Consider the following 24,000-nt stretch of genomic DNA (forward strand, 5'->3'; position numbering starts at 1 on the left):
AAGTCTCTCTTCATTCATGTTGGGCTGTTAAACTTCAAACCTGATGACTCTTGGTCTGGTTTTGACACAGTTTGATTTATTTTGAAAGTAATTTTAAATGTTTAAGGTAGTTTCCATGCACGACTTCCTCTCCCACTCGATCTTCCGTACGTTGAATTTATGCGTCACAGCTCCACGTCCGGCAAAAATAGGATGGCAGTGTATTACCTGCAACCTTCCAAACCAACCGCACAGCTGGACTGCAACAAAGCAGATCCAGTGTGAGGTGACAGATTGACTTGAATGGAGACCTGTCTGATCAGGGGGCTGTGATGGAGCAGAGCAAGACTGGAGACACATCTGTTGTATCTCAGCCGTGAATGAGATGGTAGCTTAAATTAAATGTTTCATACAGAGGTTGAAATAAGGTTTACTAAAACACCAGAGAGAAAAAATGTGTTTTTATTTGTTTGTTTGTTTTTTGTTTTGTTTTGTTTTCTCAAGCTGTAAATTATGGCAAGATACTATAGGGGGAACCAGAGGGACAAAACTTAACCTCCCACAGAGGTTTGGATGATGTTGTCATTTTAAAGGGATAGTTCAGTTTTTTTGAAGTGGGGTTGTATGAGCTCTATGTGACCACTAAGGACATTAGATACAGTAGAAAGGTGTCTCCTCTCCCTCAGTAAGACACAGACTGTAATTGATGGTGACGAGGAAATAGGCGCTAACAGGGAAAGACCGTACCGGATTCAAAGGCTATTTTCTCTGCCTACAAGAACTAAAATCAAAAAGTAATACCACAGTTTAAGAGTACGCTACATAAAATATGTTTTAAGTGCATTAAGTCTTCAGAAATATAAACATTTATCCGGACCTAACTAACTGGTCATATATCCTTCCGCGCAGCGCTAGTGCGCTCTGTCTCCCCTCCTCCTTTCAGCTGTAGGGAAAGTAAACAAGCTATGCTTGGGGCGCCGGTTGTAGCCTCGTGTAAGTTTGATCAAATATTGTTTTTCTTTTGTTTGTACTCTAAGGATTGTGAGGCAGCGTAGGAAATTCAAAATCAGTGACTATGACAGCGACGAAGAAGTTTCATTCACTTTGGAACTAAAAGGATACCTGTATGAACCGGAGTAGCTACACAGAAGAGCTGCTACAGATGGCCACTGAAAGGAATACAGAGGAAACATCCATGGACACTGGACATCAAGATGCTGAGTGTTACTGCTGCCATGACTGTTGTTGTTGTTGTTGTTGTTGTTGTTGTTGTTGTTGTTGCTGTTACATTGTTTACATTCCCTACAGCTGGAAGGAGGAGAGGGACGGAGCGCACTAGCTCTGCGCGTAAGGACACATGAGTTAGTTAGGTCCAGATAAATGTTTATATTTCCGAAGACTTAATGCACTTAAAAAATATTTTATGTAGCGTACTGAATTTGGTACGGTCTCTCCCTGTTAGCGCCTATTTCCTCGTCACCATGGATTACAGTCTGTGTCTTGCTGAGGGAGAGGAGACAACTTTCTACTGTATCTAATGTCCTTAGTGGTCACATAGAGCTCATACAACTTCAACTCTTCACTTCAAAAAAAACTGAACTATCCCTTTAACCTTCACCACAATATCGTAAGAAAAGAAAAAAAAAACATGTTTAAATCCATCTCAGGGTTCCTCCATTGATTACAGCTACATTCAGACCCACAACAAACCACATGGTAATTCCCCTCCTGAAGGGACAAACACATGTTTGGTGTGTACTCTGGTGTGTTATTCTTGGCGTCATATTTAAAGCCGCGATGGACTTGTGAGCTGACCCTTAGAGCCAGGGCTTGCTGTGCTAAAAGTACAGATGAAGGAATCAATTGGCCGACAGTAGAGGGGTGAATGCCACGCTTTGCCTCCATCCTTATTTAAAAAACCACGGCAGAGGAGGCCTCAGTGGCCTGTAACCTCTGCCTCTGATATTTTCATCCCTCTCCCTCTCTGCCCTTCAGGCCCTGCTGCTCCGCATTCAGGGCTCTTTGGCTGCAGCTAGAGAGGAAACATGTTTTTACCTTTATAAACCCTTTAGTTTAGTAAGGGCAACAAAAAAAAGAAAAGCTCTGTCTCCTGCGGTCGGTGTGGGAAAAATGTCATCCTTTTTTTTTTCCTCCTCCTTTTTTTCTCACCAGTAAGCGTGTGAGCAAATCTGCTTAGCGGTTTTTCTGCTGTGCTAGTGACACTGTGTCCTGTTGCCCGATGCCTTTGGGCTGTGGTTGGAGGTGTGGGGAGAATATCATATCAGCATTAAGCACATTTATCAAAGAGAGTGAGGGAGGGGAGGGGTTAGCACGAGAGGGAACAGCAGATAAACTTAGTTGTCCTCTGCCTGTGCCACTTTGATCATCCTTATCTTTACATCGCCATGTGTCTTAGAAGCTGCTCCATGATTACAACGCATTATAAATCCACTTCCTGAAAGTTGGGATGATTGGTTAAATCTTGATCAAGATTGTCAATGAAACTTGACATGAGGCGCAATTAGCCTCCAGATTTCGAAGTTCAGGTTGTTTGCAGTTGAAGAACAGGTGATAAGAAATGAAAGTGCACTGGTTAAGACCTGACTGTTCTCTCTTGAACTACTAAAAAGTCTAGAGCAGAGCGTTGGCTGGTGTCCCTCACTGGTTTGTATGAGCCAAGTCAACCCAGCGTGCCTCACCAAACTGAAAAACCTGCTCTGTTGAAAAAGCCAGCGTTGCATCATTGTTGAGGGTGCTGGGTCCTTGGAATTAGCACCGTGATCAATTTTTATATGACGTTGGCTTGAATTTTTACCATCCAACATGTGGTAACCCTGTAAACAACTGTGAAGTGGATGAGGTGAATATGATGTTAAAGTTAGAACCAACAGAAATCCCACAATGTTGTCCTACCCTGCTCTAAAATTCAGAATGTTTGGCTTATCTATGGAAAAGATGTGAAGTGTTAAGTGATGCTGAGTATCTATAGCTCACTTAATCAAAAGCCCAACCGTTACCACCATTGACATATAGTCCAAAATTATATATATTTTTTTTACTTTGATAGCTTTAAACATTTTTCAGATGCTTGCCTCATCTTTAAGATAATAAACGGGCTTGCACCTCCAGGTTTATAAAACAAAATGAAAGTGCTCCGAGAACAACAAGGGCAACTGCCAGAGGGGACTGTGAGGTGCCATTCAGGCAGAGAGTGTTTGGTGAAATAGTCTTCTCTGTCAGAGGCTCACACCACTGGATTAATGAAATGAAATGAAATAAGAGTGACCACTAACTATTTGACTTTTAAATACAACCTCAAGAGGTGGCTTAAAGCTAACCAAATTTGTAATCATGGATAAGCCAAACATTATCACTGGTGTCACCTGTACTTCCCTAGAGACATTCTGTACCCTCGTGTTTTTTTTTGTTTTGTTTTGTTTTTTTCGTATTGTATTGTGTTGTATTGTTTTTACAGGAATGGTTTCAACTTTCCACTTTTTAAAAACCTGCTCAGGGACTACAGATGAAAATTAGCCCATGGCTAACTGGCATATTTACACTATCAATGTAAAAAGAAGTGTTGATTAATATGCGTTGTCCCTGATAAACAAATAAATAAATAAATAAATAAATAAACGTCCCAGCAGTGATAGTGGGGTGCTAAATCAGGGCAAAAAAAAATTGATCATTTGGGGGAAAAAAAATCAAAATTGAGAGTTTGAGCTTGAACTTTGAAAAATACATCAGTGCATTCAAATTAAAAATAAGAATATAAAAAAGTTTTGACAGTAATCATGGAAAACTTGACCTTTCCTCCTGCCACACTCCATGGTGAACGCACTGCGGTGAACACACTTCGGTGAACACACCACGTTCGCTTGCAGGTAACAAATGATTGCTGCTTTTGCAGAGATACTCTTGGAAATTAACCCAAGTATTATATTGATTGGTAATTTTTTGTCTCTTTGAGACATTCAAAAAAGAAATAAAAAAACATCTTTAGGTGTGGAATTTGCTAAAGCTGGAAATACACAGGACTAGCAAAATTAACTAGCTTAGTGCTGTTAACCTTAATTGTTAGCTGGAAGTCTGAACCATGATATAGTTTTCTCTGTTTTTTCTCTGTTTGTTTCATATTTAGGCTCCTAGCCCAAAGGGATAGGGCACCTTCTAGCAAGCAGGACTTTTTTTTTTTTTTTTTTTTTTTTTTTTGTTCCTTTATTAAAAATAACTTTTCGGTGCATATGCTGTTTTGTGTTTGACCAGTAGGTGGTGCTTAACACCAGAAAGTGCATTTAGGTAAGCCCAGGTAATGAGCCAGGTGTGGGTAGGAGGAGGGCAAACAGTTTTTGACTGTGTCAGTGGCAGCGTGACGTTGGGTTTTTTGTGTTGAGTTTAACGTATGATTTTGGATTTATATGGGCTAAAGTTTGCCTGTTTAAGTAGAGAAATGAGTCTATCAGATAAATGGGTGACCCCACTCAAAGGAAACTTACTGAACATTGGTGTTTGAGCTCCATCAGAGCATGTGTTGCAGTAAGTTCTTCATATTCACAGCACCAGTGAAATGTTCTGGTCTCTAGAATGTTTGCAGGAATGTCGACTGTGTGGCTGCAGCTGCACACAGACTTACAAACCTGCTCTCTCTTAGCTCTGTGTATTCCAGCTTTGGCAAAGTTCACTCCTAAAACCCTCTTCATGTACATTCCTATGATTAAAAAAAAAAAAAAAAAAAAAAAAAAAAAATGTCTTCATACTTAGGATCATTTCCTAGAGTATCAGTAAACAGTGACTTTATTTTTTTTACCTGCCAGGTTACCCTGGTGGAGCGGGCGCTATCGTAAGCTGTGTGTTCACCATGGTGCGTGAACACGGGAAACATAAGGTCTTACAGTTTGGCTGTTGAAACTTTTCATGTTCTTATTTTTATTTTGAAAACAATAAAGTAGTTTTTCAAAGTTCAAGCTCTAAACTTTAAGTAGCACCACATGTCAGGTTCAGGGTTCACGAGCTGTTCCAGAAGATTTCTATCAAAATGTGGACAGGATCATTGGCACAACCAGACAAATTGAAACCTGATTTGATATTTATTTAAAACCCAAGAATCAACAATGTTTATGGTGGTGTGGTTTTGTTAGTTCTTCGTCATAATGTTACATTCAGAGCTGTGTCCTGGATAAAATATACTTCCCAGAATTAAAATCATAAAGTCAGTGATCAGCTGTTTTCATGTATGGTGGAGGGAGTTAAGAGGTCTTGGGTTTGGCTGTCTCCTGGTTGAAAGATCATGGTATATATTTATGCACAGACACAGAGTAGACATAACAATTTTAGGGTGTGGTTTCCAAAGTTGGGGTAGTTAGCGGGTATAAAGCACGTGTCAATCACCTGAGCCTGTACCTGAGATTGGACAAACGTTAATAACTTAAACCTTTGTACACTTTAAACCACCCATTTTTGGGGTTTCTTTGTTTTTTTGTTCCATAGTTTTACCTGTTTTTGGAGTCACCTGTCAGCCTTTGCCCATGGCAGGGTTCAGCAGCTAAACAGTTTGGGAACCTTATTTTAAGGAATAATTCAGTTAAACATCATCTTTGAAACAGTATTTCACCCATTAGAGCTTTACTTTTTTTTCAACCTAAGTACTTTCTTTTTGCTAAATCTTACCAAGTGGTTTCGATGCCTCAACATACCAACACTGAAACCTTTTATTTCTGTTCACCATGGGGTAATTAAAGCTGGATGTCAAACCCTCTCTGTGATCTATACTTCTCTTTTTTTAATTTATGATTGCTAACTTGACCTTGGGGTCTTGGATGTACCATGAATATCACCAATCTTCATCATCCAGACAGATCTGGATGGGTGCAGTGTCTGAGCAGCAGGAGCAGCTGCCTGTCTGGCACCAGGTCTGTGCATAAAAACCATTACAAAAGACAACTGTAATACCACAAAGTATGCAGAGCATTACCAGGAGGACCATGGAGGTGAGAGGTCGGCCCGTGTCTCAGTGGGCAGAGTGATTACCCAGCACCTGCAGTAAAGAAGGTTAATTAAGTTTGTGTACTTCCGCGGATACAAGTTATAAAGTTGTGTTTTGATGATCCTCTTTCAATTAAAAAGCAAAGCCGGAGTGGGCTCTGTCATCCCTCTGAAGCTCAGGAATACTGTGCAGGGAAGTGAAATGTGCGGGTTAGTTGAGGTAACTTTTATTTGCAATATGCTGGCAGGATTTCATTACACAGACTGCATGTAACACCATGAAACCTGAAGCTGCATCCTGGGCACTTCTCGTGCAGGAGGGGGAGGTGGTCAGATGCTGTTGTTAAGGAGACAGTGTTTCACTCTGTCACAGAAAGGATCCTGCATCTGTTCTCAAACCTGTCTTTTCTGTCAGTAATGAGGTCAAACCATGTGATCTAAGCTGATAAACCAATGGATTCCTTCCATAAAATGATGCTTTACTCCACAGAGGTTCATCCCAGGCTTCAGCCTGATCTTTATTCAGGGATGATTGGGAGCACAGAGCTGCACCGAGCCGCCTGGCCATTTGTAAAGAAATTGTGTTTTCTCTGCAGGCTGCAGATATGCCACTATGCACAGGGAACAGAGGGAACTCAAAATGACAAGTGCTGACAGCAAATGATGACCAGTGTTCCTGTGTACTCTGGATACGTCACTGAATGCTGAAAATTCACTGTCACTATGACAGAGTCTTTTCCCAATACACCTGGCTTCACCTAAGAAACAAACTGAAACAGCCTGACACAAAGTCTGCTTCACTGCTCCATGTTCACTGTCTTCAGCTAATGCCTGTTCTAATCAATCCATCTATTTTCATCTGCCCATCAGAGGTTGGTCTAGGAGGCAGCAGTGTATACATGGAGACCCAGACCCAGAAGCCTTTTCCAGTTCCTTCTGGAAGATGCTGAAGCTCTTCCAGGACAGATAAAAAATAAAGTCATGCACCCCTCCCCCTAGATGGCTCCGTACACAGGAGAGATCCATCCAAGGCTCCAAAAACCTTAACTGGTTCCTTTCAGTGGAAGTCCTTTTCACATCATCTCTGGGCGTCTAACTGTTTTTTCCCTATGTCTACTGAATGTCCATTTATGTGAGGTCCACAGTCTCTCTGTATATGCTGTGCCTCAAACCAGTGTCCCTCCAGTTCCAAAGCCTGGTCCCTATGAACTGACCTGCTGCTGCCCCCAAATTGATTTTAGTCATTCTTATCGTGTTGATCCTGCTTCTAGTTTCTGTGTATGTCTGTAGTCCAGTTTTGGAAAGGTGGTAGACTGTTCCAGTTCTTCCGTGTACTGTCCACTTTATTAGGTAGACCTTGCTAGTACTCGGTTGGACCCCCTTTTGCCTTCAGAACTGCCTTCATCCTTTATGGCATAGATGCAACAAGGTCCTGGAAACATTCCTCAGAGAGTTTGCTCCATATTGACATGATAGCATCACACAGTTGCTGCATATTCATCGGCTGAACATCCATGATGAGAATCTCCCGTTCCACCACATCCCAAAGGTGCTCTATTGGATTGAGATCTGGGGACTGTGGAGGACATTTGAGTACAGGGAACTCATTGTCATGTTGAAGAAAGCAGTCTGAGATGATTCCAGCTTTATGACATGGAGCGTTATCCTGCTGGAAGTAGCCATCAGAAGATGGGTACACTGTGCTCATAAAGGGATGGACATGGTCAGCAACAACACTCAGGTAGGCTGTGGACTTTAAACCATTCTCAGTTGGTACTAAGGGGCCCAAAGTGAGCCAAGAAAATATCCCCCACACCATTACACCAGCAGCAGCAGCCTGAACTGTTGATACAAGGCAGGATGGATCCATGCTTTCATGTTGTTGAGGCCAAATTCTAAACCTACCATCTGAATGTGGAGCAGAAATCCAGACTCATCAGACCAGGAAACGTTTTTCCAATCTTCTCTGGTCCAGTTTTGGTGTTGCTGTGTGGATTGTAGCCTCAGTTTCCTGTTCTTAGCTGACAGGAGGGTCACCCGGTGTGGTCTTCTGCTGCTGTAGCCCATCTGCCTCAAGGTTGGACGTGTTGTATGTTCAGAGATGCTCTTCTGCAGACCTCGGTTGTAACCAGTGGTTATTAGAGTTCCTGTTGTCTTTCTATCAGCTCCAACCAGTCTGTCCATTCTCCGCTGACCTCTGGCATCAACAAGACATTTTGTCCCACAGAACTGCTGCTCACTGGATATTTTCTCTTTTTGGGACCATTCTCTGTAAACCCCAGAGACGGTTGTGGGTTAGAATCCCAGTAGATCAGCAGTTTCTAATATACTCAGACCAGCCCATTTGGCACCAATGTTCAAAGTCCCTTTAATCACCTTTCTTCCCCATTCTGATGCTTGATTTGAACTGTAGCAGATTGTCTTCACCATGTCTACATGTCTAAATGCATTGGGTTGCTGCCATGTGATTGGCTGATTGGAAATTTGCGTTAATGAACTTTTTTTCCCCGTCATATTGCTGTTACCTTTCACTCAAAGGTCACTTGTTTAAATCCAGTCTTTTGAACCAGGTTAACTCAGCCTGGTGATCTGAAGAAGGGAAATCAACCAAACCTATGGATAGAGTAACCTTTAGTCATCCTCCTTTTTCAACAGTCCAAAACTGTTTGGGATGAGAAGTGAATCAGTCTTTGGGATGACCCTGGTTGAACCAATCACCTGAGCATTTGAGCTGAGCAAACTGTTTTTTATAAAGAAGCTGTGTTATCTACATGTGAGGACTGTAAGAGGGTCTCTTGGACCCAAACACAGGTTCACAGTCTGCCAACAGTTCAGGAACTCTGCGTTCAGTGTGTTATATAACTGACAGCCCCTTCTTTGATGTGAATGACTGTTGTTACATGGACTCAGAGATTTTTGGCCCAGAGTGCTCGCTGTAGCTTCATCCAGGTTGGTTGTGTTCACAGTCCAGAGCCGGTGTCACTCTGGTCTGGGCTTGTAGTGACAGTCTGATCTCTAAGTGAGGTCTCGCTCTGATTGCTCTGCTCTCATTTGGCCCACAGAAGCGAAATAAGTGGGAGAGAGCACTTCAGAGTTCCAAGTAACTTCTGGGAGCGAACAAGGTGTGAAAATGCCTTAAATCTCCCAGACGCCTCTTCAGGGGTCGTGCTGTCTATCAGCGCCTTCCCTCTTTGAGGCTGACTTGCATACTTAATCAGCTTAATAGAGAGGCTGGTTCACCTCAAAGAGCCGGGTAGGAGCGCTCTGCTGTGCCACACTTCCCTCTGCAGGCTCAACACGGCAGTTTGTCTCATCACCACTCTGCAGTGTAAGGCTGAATGACATGTTAGCATGTCTGCTGCTGGCTGTATAAACTGCAAACTGCACCACATGCGGCCCTTCCTCTAATCCCTGCTGCTTGCTGTCATATACTGGATTGTAAATCTCCTTCATGGGGATGAAGGCTTTCAGGTATCAAACTGTGCCCTGCAAATTTCCCCCCTTAATAAAGGAAGTACCGTTCAAGACACAGGCGGAAAAAAGTAATCAAACAGGGGAAGCTCAGTGATGCCGCAGCTGAATGTTCTCGTGGATGACAGAGCAATCTTCAGGAGACGTGAGCACGAAAAGAAGAGAAGTCACTTCCTCTCTTTGTGCTTATCCTCTATCAAACAATCTGCATGTTGCAAAGCTTTGTAGTGAGCTGCAATATCTCCCTGAAGTGTTCCTATCAGCCACTATCAGACAGATCCCTGTGACTGCTGGAGGAGAAGCTGTGGTGACTGGGGTGTCAATCAGATGCTGCTGGAAGGCCTGTTTTTCTGACTTTTTTATCTTGGCCTCCAGTTTAATTGTGTTTCTGCCGCCTCTGCAGTGGCCCCAGTGTCAGATGGAACAGATGTCTGAATCTCGGTCTGACATTTTAGTCTCATGAAAATACACGGACCCTCGGAGGATTTAATTTGTTCAAGTTTGTTCTTTTTATCAGTCAAATGCAAGTACAGCAGCAGGATTGTCAGGCAGCGTCAGAGGAGCAGCAGAGGTAGGCGTCAACAGCTCCGAGGACGAGTTTTAATCAGCGCTAACAAACGGAAGAATTTCTCTGACGCAACAAAGTCCTGTGGCCTTCAGTTTATCCCCGAGCAGGTTTTTCTTTCCTTTTTTTCTATATGCATCTGTCACATTAAGGTGAGGTCAGGGGCAGCTATAGAGCAGCCTGACAGCTGACCGTGCTCCACGACTTCTTCACATTAAAGAGACAGAGCAGTTTTATGAAGTGGGTTATGTGGGGTACACTGCAAGACCTGACATCTGAACAAGTTTTATGTCTATTTTTTATAACTTTTGATTAAAAAATTGTTAATATGAACCACATCCAACTTACAGGTCATGAATCATGTCTTATTTCTGGATATTTGTACATGCACACAGACTTAACAAGATTCTTTAAACCCCTTCAGAGAGTACACACTGGATGGTACAAAAGACAGATCCCACCAGATCTCTTTCTTCTGATCTTAGGGTGCGGTCAACTGGCCACCCAAACTGTGCTGTTCTTAAGCATGATTTCCCCCGCAGCGCTGTTCCCCCACTGGATAGTACGGCCAGCTGTCACACTACCCCACCCCAACATGAACCAGACTTTAGCAGGTATCACACGCTCACATGGCCCACCTACGTCATCGTGAAGCCTTTGTTTACATGAGGTGTGATCTCATCAGAGTCAGCACAATGAGACACAGGTAACACTGCTGCAACTTTAGAGACTTTTAGACCGATGGTAAGTCGTTTTGGTCGGACACAGCCCTCTAACACCCTCACTTTGTTTAAAATGATTGTTGAGAGATGCAATCGCGGGGATCATACGTCATGGATCAAACGCCCTGTCCTCATGCTTGTGTTTGTGCATGAGGTAAGCCCTCCCCTCTGAAGCGTGCCAAAGCAGAGAAGTGAATTGTGCTCAAGCACGGCATGGTTGCGGTCACACTGGCCATTCCAAACGTACTTTAGGGCTGAAGCATGCTTAAGCACGGCATGGTTTGCCAGTGTGACCACGTCCTTAGAGTGTGTGGTGTGCCCCCTGGAGCACACTAACCACACACTAACCCAATCTTCAGCAGAGTATCAGCTTCTTCACGCTCACTTTTCCAAATCTCATGTAGGAAAATGGGACTTCAGTGTAAACAAACAGGAAGAATGATGGTTGTTTTCAGCCTCTTACTTTCCAACAAAACACACAAAAAAGTCAAAGTGTTATGGGAAAAGTCATGGAGACGGCGGTAATGTGGGCTGTGCGCCATGTTTTCTGTTTGTTTCTACTTCTTCTTTGGTCAGTCAGCTCTGTCCTCAGTCAGACATCGTCTTGATTGGCTTTGCTATGGTACACATAATGTTACACGTAGCGCCCCACACGCTACAGGATTTTCAGTGGGCTGGTGCGTAGGGAAAAGCTATCTAACAGGGCCATGGTCCCAAGCAAGGCTCTACGCAATTTCCAAAGGAACTGAAGCTTCAGACAAGCAGGCTGACTGTTTTGTTCACCATGTGAAAACATGGAGAAACACACAACTTTTGTGGGGGAAAAACACAAAGGTAAATAAGAAAGCCCTCAAAGCTAGCTACCACTTTGCTGAACTTGTTGCTAAATCAAAACTGTTGCACACAGTGACAGTCATTAATATCACCTGCCTGCTAAGCTATTGCTAAGGGGGCGCTCTGCTGTGATGCGGTAAAAGAAGTCAGGATATGTTATAAACTACATTATTATTATTATTATTTTATTATTATTATTATTATTATTATTATTATTTTAAATTTTTTTTGGTTAGTGGTGTACTGTGGGACTTTTTGCATGCTAAAACTGTGCAGTGGCTCTAAAAAGGTAGCATAACACTGGACTGAGATAATGAGTTTATTTTAATAAATTTACTTTTTTTTTCCCCCTGTGAATCTACAACTTAATTTTCATTCATTTATGAGCTACATCTCATGATTTAACTTTTGTTTTATTTTTTTCTCTACTGTGGCCCTTATCATATGTCATAGTATTGAGACACTATTCACAATTCAAAACTTGACTAGCCAATTTTTCTCAACCCCCTGTCAGATTTTTTTTTTTCAAGCAATCAGGAGTCATTCTTGTCTTGTAATATCTTATATGAAGACATTTTTTCTGGATTCATCAGGTGAATGTGTCTAATATTTGTCTGTGCCCTGTTGAGGCCAGAGCTATGGGCAGATCTTGGTGTTTGTCATGATCCAGTAAGGAGATCCTGATGTGATGATATGGTTTTGGTGAAGTTCCCATAAATGTCTCATCTCATGAAGACCTGGTGCTGTTTTTGGAACGGAGTGTTCTAATCAGTTTACTGAAAAAATTCAGGGATTTTTACAATATATAAACATGTGGAGGTTTGAAAACCTGCACACGCTCAGTCTGAACATCCAGGATTGGTACTTCAGATCAATACAGGAAAGTAGAATACCCCCTCTTTAATTAAATACAACATGGCTTCCTGTCTTAACACTAACAGACTTTAGATATTGTTCACAATTGAATTAGTTCTTCCATCCAAAAGAGAAAGAATGTTACATACCAGGCGACTTAATGTATAAATTTGACTGGACGTGGCTGTGTGAGAGCCGAGTGTATAGGCTGTGGAGTAGAGACTCAGCCAGCTGTAGCTGTTACCACCCCACCTGATGGAGAGATCCTCTGTTTATCTCAAACACCCACACCTTCAGTGTCTGAGCCATGTGAACTGAACGTACCTGAGAGATGAGGAGTGTTTTCACAGCTCACCTGCCTGGGCTCTAACAAACTCTGCTGCATTTACTCATTAGGCATGGTTCATTCAGGCTGTAGCGTGAGCTGCTTTTTGAACAACCATACAAACCCCCTCTGGGACACTTGGTTCTGGTCTATTTTCCAGCAAATTAAGCTGCGGATGTGTTTGTGGTGAAAAGGGAGAGCGGACAGACCACAGGAATTTATCATAGTCAATAGAGTACGTTTGAAAAGTCAAAGTAGGAGAGGAGTTGGAGGACGGACGGCTCTCCAGCTGGAGGAAATGAAGCACTTTCCTGTTTCATCACAGAGGAAGTGTAATTTCAAACCATGGTCACATGTTCATCAGTGTGACGACCTGTCTGATGGAGCAGGACGCTGTGACTCTAACATCTCACTACAGGACGGACTACTTTACCCTACTGTGCTACAGCCAAAATACACTGAGTGTGTCTGCAGTGCGTTTCCGTTCTGTTAATGGCAAACAGATCAGATAGCTTTCATTCAAATCTATGTGTCAACTTACTCAGGTTCCGTTCTGCGTGGCTGCTCTGTCGTGTTGCAGGTAATACGCAGCCATCCTATAAATTCAGTGCAGGAAAGATTGAGCGAGACAGGAAGTCGTGCACGGAAACTACCTAAAAACACCAAGTGACTTTCAAATTAAAACAGAGTCTGTCAAAATCAGTTTGTATTTATCTTTACTGCCATGATAAACGGACATCATGAGCAGGACCAACAGGTTTGAGGTTTTACAGCCAAACATGCATAAAGAGAGAATTAATGGAGTGGGAAGAGCAGGATCTCCCGTGTCTGTCAGTCATACAGCTTGATGGACTGAACACGCAGCTGGTGTGAGGTGACAAACACGGTAAGATGCCGCGGAATGGAGTCTCACTGCAGACGTATATCTGGTGTATTTCAGGCGTTAGCTGTGTAACTGCAGTCTGGACCATTATCATGGCTTATACAACAACCACTCAGAACCACACACAGCATTTCTGAGCGGCATGGCAACACACTTGTCTGATATTGGAACAAAGCCACAAGTTTCAGTTCAGACAAAAAAAAAAAAAAAAAACTTAAATTAGCCCTAAACAAAGTCTAAAACCAGAGCTCTTCACAGAGTGCTCCACAAACAGACGTTCAGTTGTTGTAATAAAAAAAAAAAAAAAAGCAGACAACATCAGACGTCTACAAACTGCTACACTGCTCCTGCACACACACACAACGTCTCAGGGATTAAGCTGCAGACATCTAAGAGGTGATTTAACTTCTGAGCCCAACAATAAAAACAGACTTTATGTGCATATATTTTATCTTCAGGTCAAGCAGAGGTGGGACTGTTGGGATCACTGAAAAGTTGGAGAGTAAAATCTCTGACAGTGCAAGAAACAAACAAAAGGCTCAAAATGTCTGACGCCTCAAGTACACCAGATGCATCTGCAGTGCATTGCTTGATGACTGTGTTTGTCAACTCACACCAGCTGCATGTTCAGTGTAACAAGCTGTATGACTGACAGACAGCTGCAGGCACAGACTGGGGAGCCCCTGCTCTTCACACTCTCCATTGATAAGTCTCTCTTCATTCATGTTTGGCTCTTAAACCTCAAACCTGTTGACTCCTGGTCTGGTTCCACCCAATATGTCTGTTTGTTGTTGAAGTCAAGATAAATATGAATTGATTTTGACAGTTTGTTTGATTTTGAAAGTAATTTTGATTGTTTGTTTTTTTCGAATTTATGCGTCACAGCTCCAGCATCCAGCAGAAATAGGATGGCTGCATATTACCTGGGAAATGACAGACCAGCCACGTAGACCGCAACTGAGCAGATCCAGTGTAAATTGACAGATTAACTTGAATGGAAACCTCTCTGATCCGGTGCCGTGACGGAGCAAATGCAGACGAGACTTTGTCCCAAACCTCTGAAACCAGGAACAACCTGGATGTCAGCAACAGCAGCTCAGTGCGGAGCCCACAGTCAAGAACGTGGGTCAGGAGCAGATTTTAATGGAAACTAGTGGCGTGCACAGACTTTTTGAAGGGCAGGGGCTGATATTGGGTAAGGTAACTGTCATAAGATCACAGGATGGGACTAATTTCATTTAAACCTGACTTTTTTAGACCCGTCAGTTCTGCTTTCAGGCATTTAAAACAATGCTCAGACTTGAAGCGTGTGCAGTGTGAAGAAGCAATGTTTTCCACTCAGTGCATAATGCCTGTCACCTTATGACGTAGCTTTGACAGTTATGTCTTGGTTGTCACATTCGTATTCATAATGAAAGAAGCATTATTGCAAAAATTTCATTTTGGAAGGTGTAACTTCATAAGCTGTAATCTCACAGAGAAATACACAACACGTTATGTATATGTTTTATTTATTTTTTTCAACAATAGTTTACAAAAGTTTTATTGATGCACAGTGTGCATAAGTTTTAAATATATGCACAATTTTTATGTGTGTACACATAAATCTTTTGACAGTAACCCTACCCCATGGGCTAAAAGCAAAAAAAAAATGGCACATAGAATGCCCTAGACAATTCAGCGCACATGTTAGCTTCAAAAAGGACACTTTGTTTTGGCCCCAAAGAGGGCACTTAATCTGCGCTTTGGCTCCCAAGCATAGACTGTATAAACATGGATGTAGCATATGACGCAGGCTTTCAGCTTTCAGCTCTAACAGGGTGCCTGTCAGTCACATGACCTGAGCTGTGTCTGACTTGACAACCAGTATTCATCACTTCAAAACCGCAGTTAGAAAAAAAAAACACCCCCTGTACAGTGTGTGCGGATTGTGAAATCAGCGTTTCAGACCCAAGCCTTTTTTGAACCAGGCTTTAAATATGTTTTTAATGCTTTTGAAAGTCTATTTATTTTTGTTTTTTTTTACTTGGTTGGTACATGGTTCCTGGTCTTTCTGCAGCCAGCTACAGGCGACTCATCAATGAACAGCAACTTTCAGCATTTCTGCATAGGTTTTATTTTTTAAAACCAGATGTCGACCCTCACTCCCAAGAGAGCACTTTTGCGCACACTTTTCAACGACTAGGCCACTGCTTCCTTTCTATGTGCACCACTGACAGAAACCTTTTAGTTCTGTGTTTTTAGTGCTTAATAACCTGATCTGGTTGTCTGTTTGGGAGAAAAGAAGACATCTGCAAACCCTCTGACAGGTTATAAACCTGAAATAGTTACAAAAAATGACAGAGTCCTGTCAACTAATGATGTAGATGTCAACTTAAAGGGGTTGGTTCTGGTTAAATCTGGGACACATGAAATAGGAAGTGCAAGTTAACTTGAACTGGCAGGCAGCTGGCTTCACATCTTTCCCCTGCAGTCTAAATGAAGAGAAACGCGCGTCTTGACTCTTTTTTTTCCCTTTCAGGAGCTGAGGTAGGGACTGCCCTCTGACTGTGCCCACACACCTGCCCTGGCTGATAAGTAAACCTCCGGCCGTAAACCTGTTGTGAGAAACATAATAGAAAAATCTCCAGTTCTGCTTCTCAGCCCAGTGCCAGCTTCCAGTGGCTGCTAGATTGGCCAAGAGCAGAATTTAAAGCCCATGAAAAATGAAAAAGGCCACAGTGTTGGCCCAGAGCCTGCCCACCCACTCAGCCCTCCGGCAGAGGTCCCAACCCATCACATCACTGCCTCCTCCCTGTGTGTGTGTGTCTCTGCCCATTCATTCCCACACACTATTTACTAAATTGGTTACACACTGCTCCGTCATTATGATGAAATGAGCCCTGATTGCTCAGTGCTCTGCCAGGTAAAATGAATTTGTTATTCTATTACAGCTTGATAGACAGGGTTGCCCAAAGATAAATGCAAAAAAAAGGTCTTTAGCGTCACAAGGTTTGCCAGGGGCCATTTTGGCTCCATTCATATGCTTTTTGCCAAGTGGCAGAATGGCTGCCAGTTTCCACAGCAATCTGCGCCACCTGTGATGGATGGCCCAGTGGGTTAGGCTACACAAACGCAGCTGTGATTGCACGGAGCCATAATGGAGGGAAGGAGGACCTGTGAGCAGGAGATAGACAGAGGTTTTATGAGCTTTCATATTGCTTTGAGCTGAAACATTGAGCGCACATTCAAAGCTTGGAGACTGTGGAGAATTAGCTGCGGTCAACCATAGCCGCTCTGCTCTGCTCTGCTCTGCTCTGCTCTGTGCCATAACAGAAATAATTGAACAGAAACTTTCAACTTCCTTTTTTTTAAACCGGTAGTCAAGCCAAGCGGACAATAGTTTGGATTAAACATCAAATCCCCTGAAGTTGTCAAACTGAAGGAGTGTTTACAAGGCTACAGAAATTCATGGTTTTTTTACAGCTTCCTGCACAGATAGGCTCATTTCTGTGATCTTCTCTAAAGAATACTAAGCAGCCAGCTTAAAGGGGGGCTACTCTGCTCTCCCATATTGTACAGATGGATCTAAAGCATCAATGCTGGATGTTCAGACTGAGCGTGTGCAGATTTTCAAACCTCTACATATTCATCTGATGTAGAAATCCACAAATCTGACTGGAAACTGAACACTCCAATCTAAAAAAATCAACAAAAAAATAAAAAATAAAAAAACATCACAGCTTTACCAGACTTGCACAAATGAGGATCTTCTAACTGGTACATGACATGGGGCGGACCTCAAACACAAAGGTCTGACTAAGATTTGTCCCCAACAGGCCTCCAGAGGGCTGGCCAATCAGAGAAGAGGGGGTCTTTGGAGATAGGAGCATGAAAGAGACAACAGCTCAAACTAAGAGTTTCAGACACAGGCTGAAATAGGAGTTCACTAAGACACCAGAGAGAAACAAAGGAAGGTTTTTGTTTTTTTGATTTTTTTTTTAGTGGTAGGTCATGTACAACATGATGATGATGATAAGACAAGGACAAAAGATAGCCTAATAAAATGTTCTATACCCCCTCTTTAACAATTGCTCTCTCAGACAGAACAGCAAATATCTTACTAGGTTATTTAGGATCAGTTTCTCAAATTATGCTTTTTTATACACAGACTGAGATTTCCAAAATATTTTCCACCACTTCTCAACAAATTGATCGATTCTTTCTAGATAGAGTAAATATTGTTTCAAAATTGTATAGATCAGTCTCCCTAAAACACATCACAGTGAAAATCAAAATACATTCAATGTTCGAAATTGTTAATCATTCATTTGATATTCAATAAAAAGAAAAAAAAATCTGTTTTTTTTATTTCATTTTACTATTTTTTTACTTATTGAAATGGAAAACTAATAAAGGAAAATTTATTCATTTTTTATCATCCCATCTGTTGAATATAGGTTAAATAAAGAAAGTCCGATTTTTTTAAATTTTTATTTATTTATTTTATTTATTTTATTTTATTTTATTTATTTATTTATTTTATTTATTTTATTTATTTATTTATTTATTTATTTATTTTTTGGGGGGGGGATTTATTGTCCTATAATCATGACCCAGAAGTTGTAGAAGATGGAGTATCTTCTTTTTCAGGAGAGCGTAGATGAGAGTGTAGATGAACCCAGCCATTAAGTTGTGTATTTAAGTTTTGCAACCTGGTGTGAAAAGTATGGCATGATTAAAAAGGAAATGAACATACCTGAAAAGATCCAGACAGTTTTTTCCGATTATGATGTCGTCATCCTTAAAAGTCACTTGTTTAACTCCTTTGAATCAAATGTAGCTGTCCATCATTGCACGAACAACCACCATCAAGCCGGATCCTCTACGCTCTCTTGAAAGAGAAGCTACAACTCCCAGGTCAGCATTACACCTGGGCTGATAACAAATTGTGCTGGACTTTATATTATTCCACAAACTGTTGACAATAAATGACATTACCAACAGTATTATTTTGAGACCAATTTTAACACTAATATGATAATATATAGTATCTGACTTTTTTAAACAGAGAGGGCATGCTGATAAACACTAACATTGATACAGGATCAAACAGAAGAGCTCAGGAAAGCTTGTTGACATAATGCTTCTCAGAAATGGCTCCTGAAAAATGGCTCGGAGCACTGTTTGTCATTCTCATCACTTCACACATGACAAACCTGTGATCAACAAGCTAGACATTCAGGAGAGGAAGCGTCTGGTCCGTTACGATTACAGGAAGTTATCACAACAGTCTGACTGTGAGGGTGCAGACTGTGGCCCCTCCAGGGACTCTGGTTCCTCCTGCTATGATTTCTGTCCTTTTTGTGTCTTTATGGCACACTACATCACACTACAGTCATGAGGCCTCAGGATAACAACATCTCTTTTCTCTAATTGAAATGTTTTCCACTCAGTGGATTCATCTCTGTCTCGCTCTCCACCTTGGGCGTTTTGTTCTGTTTGTTTGCACCCACTTATGTCTCCCTATTTAGTTTTATGAATAAGCTTTGTTTGCATTCTGTCTGAAGGGATTTTAACCAGCGTGAGGAAGGACTACCGCAAAAAAAGCTCTGACTACTCTCCTTTATTTACACATGGCTGTGTGTATCTGCAGGTGTATTAAGTGTTTCTACAATGATTTTTTTTTTTTTTTTTAATTATTTTTATTTAATGTTTTATTTTTAAATTCCCAACATGAACATAGTGATACCTGTAAGCCAGTCCACACAAAGAAACTTAAGACGCACTTCTTTACCTTTGGCAAGTCTCACTCTCACTACCACCTGACAAGTATCCACCAGAGAAGCAGTGTGTTTAAACCCTTGATGACTGTTGTTGAGAATTGAAGATAGACTGCTTCAGGTCTTAAAGCAGCTGAGATGACCTTTGTATCCCACTGATGCATGCTGGTTCATACTCCACACATAACAAGGATCACAGCAAATGCACTATGTCCCAATATACTGGTCAGAGACATTTTCAGCCCCAGCACCTCCCAGCATCCACCTGGAGGCTCCAACTACTTCCATTCATTTCATTTATTTTGCAGCAGCAGCAGGGTCACCATGTAGAAATGACATTTCACATTTACATTTTTGATCATTCTTACTAAGTGGATTAGTTTGACTGCTGTGTTTAGAACCTGTTTCTGACCAGCTCCTGAAACAGTCTATTCAGAGGATTCAAAAGTTTTTATTGTCAGATTTCTACTTGTGCTATAAGCTAGGCGCCACCCTGTTGGCTATGGCTGCCTGTTGCAGCAGCTCTCTCTTCTTTGTCCGCTTCTTGTAATTTTTTTCTTCTCTTTTTCCTCATCTTTGTATTTGGAGTGGATCATTACTTTGTATGGTTCATTGTTGGTCATGGACACCAAACTTTTTATGGCTTCAGTGATATTTTTACTACTTTTCTCCTGTGTTTGTCTCGAGATCCTACATGTAACTATGGCTGCATTGTTTACATGTGAAATTAGCTGTTAGCAGCCTGTATCATGTCAGTGCTAACTGGTGTAAGGCCTGATGTTTCCCACAAGGCGAGGAGAAGGAGGTGAATACAACGTGCTGGTTCTCAGGTGTGAGCTAAATGACGACATGGACCTGTCCTTCCAGCCATCGTTAATGGGAACGAAAGATCTATCTCCAATAAGACAGATAAGCTAGCTGTGCTAACCCAGCAACAGAGAGAATACCAGAGGGCAGAGTAGCATCATGCTATTCACAGACATGGCTAACAGAGCTAAGACCAGAAACCAACTTTCTTACTTTTATTTTCTTGATTTCTGCTGTGACTTCAATTTTGTTGTACTTGTAACAGCTCTATTCTATTCTTAATATTCTTATACAACAAAATACATAAAAAAACAAAGTTGTGTTTCTCTCTACTGTTTATACGTTTGTGTTTTAATTGATGGATATCCTTTTTTTTTGCACTGGCTATGTACATTTCATTTCCTTTATACATCCATTGTAATTGATATTAGTCACTTTTACCTCTGGGGTAAATGTGAGACAAAATTTCACGTTATGTACGTCTATCTATCTATCTATCTATCTATCTATCTATCTATCTATCTATCTATCTATCTATCTATCTATCTATCTCCTCCGACAGTACAAATAATTAAATGTATAAAAAAGTAAGTTTAACATTTAAAAAGAAAGATTTTTAAATATAAAATATAAAAGGAAAACAAATATATATATATTAACATAACAATAAATGAAAAAAATAACATGTAGAAAAAAAAACAGCCCAACACAGTGCAGGTATGGCAGCGTCAAGACAGCTAAAATTTTAAGATGTAGATGGACAGTATGTGTATGATTTGTAAGGTGCAAACAGATTAAGGAAAAGTATTTTTGTAGGGAAAAAAAAAAACAAAAACAAAAAAACAGCTGAGGTAGAGCCCCTGTGTGTCGTGTTTCTGTGTTTCTGCTTCAACATGAGCCACATTTTCACTGCGTTTTATTTCATTTCTACCTGGTGCTTAAAAAATACAGTGAGAGAGCCACTTACACATGGAGGGTAAGTTAGACTCACCCAGAGAACCTGGAAGGTGGAGGAGAGCACTATGAGCTTGTGAGAGATACAGGTACTTCTAACTGATGAGTGCTTTGAGCTCTGTTTCCACCTGACCTGTGTTAGAGTCAGTTTGATCTGAAGATTAAACATTTAAAACAGTTTAGACGAGCAGATATGAGCAGGAAGAGCTTCTGATGCTGACTCCTCATTTTTGCTAAAGGCTAGCAGCACATTAGCCATTAGCATCATAAATGTGATTCTGGAAATGTGAAAATGTGAAAATGTAGGTTTCTTTTTTTTTAATTTTTTTTATTTTTATCAATCACCATGTTGTAATTACTCACTGAGGCTTTCTTCTGAGCTCATGTCAAATCTTCCCAACAGGAAACACTTCACACGGCGAGAGACATGTATTAAAGAGTCACTCTAGATGATTTTGTTTCAGACAACCACTGTGCTGCTATCAACCTTACGTGATGTCAAACTGTCTTCTCTTCACAGAGGGACATGCTGGATGTCAGTCAGATCATGAAGGATCTCGCCAGTATGGTTCATGAACAAGGAGACGCCATAGGTGAGTCACTGTTTACGTCTGCTGTATTTTGAATGTTGTTTTCATGTCCTCCTCATTAGCAAAGGCAGCTTCTGTCGCCGTGTTTTCATTTGACACACTTGGTTAATCGAGCGAGCGAGAAAATTGTGCTGGGGAAAACAAACTTTTTAACCTCCACCTCGCCGCCACGCTGTGAAGATGCTTTGATGAGGAGCAAAATGCTCTGGGTTCATACAAACTGTGGCCTGTTAGAGAAAATCCATTTAGACACCCTGATATCTGTAAACGGCTCTCCACGCCCTGCAGTGATTCAAGCTTGGCAGAACAGAATGAGAGTTAGCACACAGATAAAGAACAGATATGGAGGCTTCGCTGCTGGGTCATACATCTGCCATCAGCTACGTCTGGCTCCATCATGAACATTCACTCCAGAAATGACTGATACTTCATAATGTGAAACAACAGCACAGACCAACCTGAAGAAGTATTGTTATGATGGGCTCTCAGATCCATTCAGTTGTGAAGTGAAAGGTCTGATAAGGCAGACGCCTCTCTGAATGAGATGAATGTTTTCAGACATATGCAGTCCTGGAAAAACACTCTGAGCTGTGGATGGAGGAGATTCGGTTAAATTTAGCTCAACATTCAACCATAGCACTAATTCAACCCTTTAACCACCAGCTGTCTTCAAAGGAAATGATGCTTATATTTGTGTTTATTAATATTTTAAGACATTTCAGCAGATTTTTTTTTTTTCAAGCTGAGTGGTTTGAATAGTTCAAATGATGGCCATTTTCCTGATGTTTCCCTCTGGTGGATAATGTTACTGCTGTTAAAATGTTGTATTATGCTAGAGGTGGCAAGTTTTACAAATAACGAAGATGGAAGACTTCTATTTTCTTCTGCTCTGACTTTTTCAACATCAAAAAGCACCAGTCGTTAACATGTGGGGAAATGTTTGAGGGTTACCCATTAGATTTTGTAATTTACCCCAGCTATGTTAAATACTTGAACCTGATTGGCCAATATCCCATAACACTTCACCCCTGCCTGTTTACACTGTGGCAAAAACATCAGTTGTTAGCACACTACCGAAGCATGGAAAATTAGTCACATTGAGAAAAGAGGGCTATAGAATAACCTAATAAGAAAAGTGAAATGCTACAGAAGCCTATAAGTGCCATACCATAACAAAGCAAGCAAACACACATGTCAGTATCAGGTTATAACTGAATGAAGACGTTGCGGGATAAGTTTTTGGTGGCATTAGACTAGTGCAGCTTGTTTCCATGGAGCCTCCAGCTTGTCAATGATTAATGAAGCAACCTCCAGATGATCAGTCTGGTTCTTCCACCTGTAGAGCCCCATGCATTTCAAAAGTCATCTTAGTGTATGCATGTAAACAACTTCACCGTTAAGTAACAGTACAGTACTGACAGCAGAGATGGTTAGTAATTTCCTGTCATTTTACAGCACATAAACTGTCATTTATTTTTGCAGTATGATACTGTTTTTGAATACAATACATGAATGTGAAGCAATGGGGAAATACAGGCAACCCTGCTGCCAGTAATTTTATTAGTAATTTTTGTTGTGATGGTGTTTTGTAACCCTGAATGAAGAGGGAACACAGTGGATATGAAACCCTGCTGTACATTGAGGTGTGTGGAGGGCACAGGCTGTTGGTGCTCCAATGAGACCACACTCTTAGAAGTAAAGGTAGTGACTAGAATGATTTAAGGTTCTTCAACTTCTCCTCATAGGAAATCTATTATTGGTTGCTGTTAGAACTTTTTATAAAGGTTCCATCTGAGGTTCTACCTAGAACCTAACATTAAGGGCTCTAATTTCATGGTGCAGCGCAGGGGGCGCAAGCCTGGCGCAGTCTGCGCAGTGCCAATTTCGTGCGGCGCACCACCGTGCGCTGCTAATTTGACAATTTGGTAGACCATCTGCGCAGAGATGGTTGTGACTGCTCGCCAGAGAGTTGACGGCGCACCAGGGGGAGGTGTCAGCAGATCCACGTTGGAGCAGTGACAATTTTGTGCCAAAAACGTGCGCTGAAAGCTCGCCAGCTCCAACCTGGTCTATCCTCGGCGCAAGGCGAAGCACATCCTGCACAGCTGTAATTTGATGACAGGCGCACATGTGCGCACATGTCAACAAAGCCTCAGAGGCAGGTTTCCAGAGTGTCAGGCACATTTTAATGCAATAAACAATCACAGCAATCACTATTTAATGTAACTGTCTGAACCAGCATAGACATTTGTATCTATATTAACTGTCCCG

General features: G+C 41.5%; 1 protein-coding gene across 1 annotated transcript in view; it reads left to right on the top strand.

Moving 5' to 3' along the window:
• tsnare1 (T-SNARE Domain Containing 1) overlaps window positions 1-24,000 on the top strand; it is a 247,546-nt gene that overhangs the window by 148,485 nt on the left and 75,061 nt on the right. The window contains exon 9 of the mRNA XM_074683894.1: window positions 21,660-21,732. Coding sequence (XP_074539995.1) covers window positions 21,660-21,732 — 73 coding nt within the window. The remainder of the gene's footprint in view (window positions 1-21,659; window positions 21,733-24,000) is intronic.

The sequence above is a fragment of the Halichoeres trimaculatus genome, unplaced genomic scaffold (assembly GCF_033239565.1).
Source record: "Halichoeres trimaculatus isolate MK-OKI-2021-1 unplaced genomic scaffold, fHalTri1.1 fHalTri1_scaffold_12, whole genome shotgun sequence".
Lineage (NCBI taxonomy): Eukaryota > Metazoa > Chordata > Actinopteri > Labriformes > Labridae > Halichoeres > Halichoeres trimaculatus.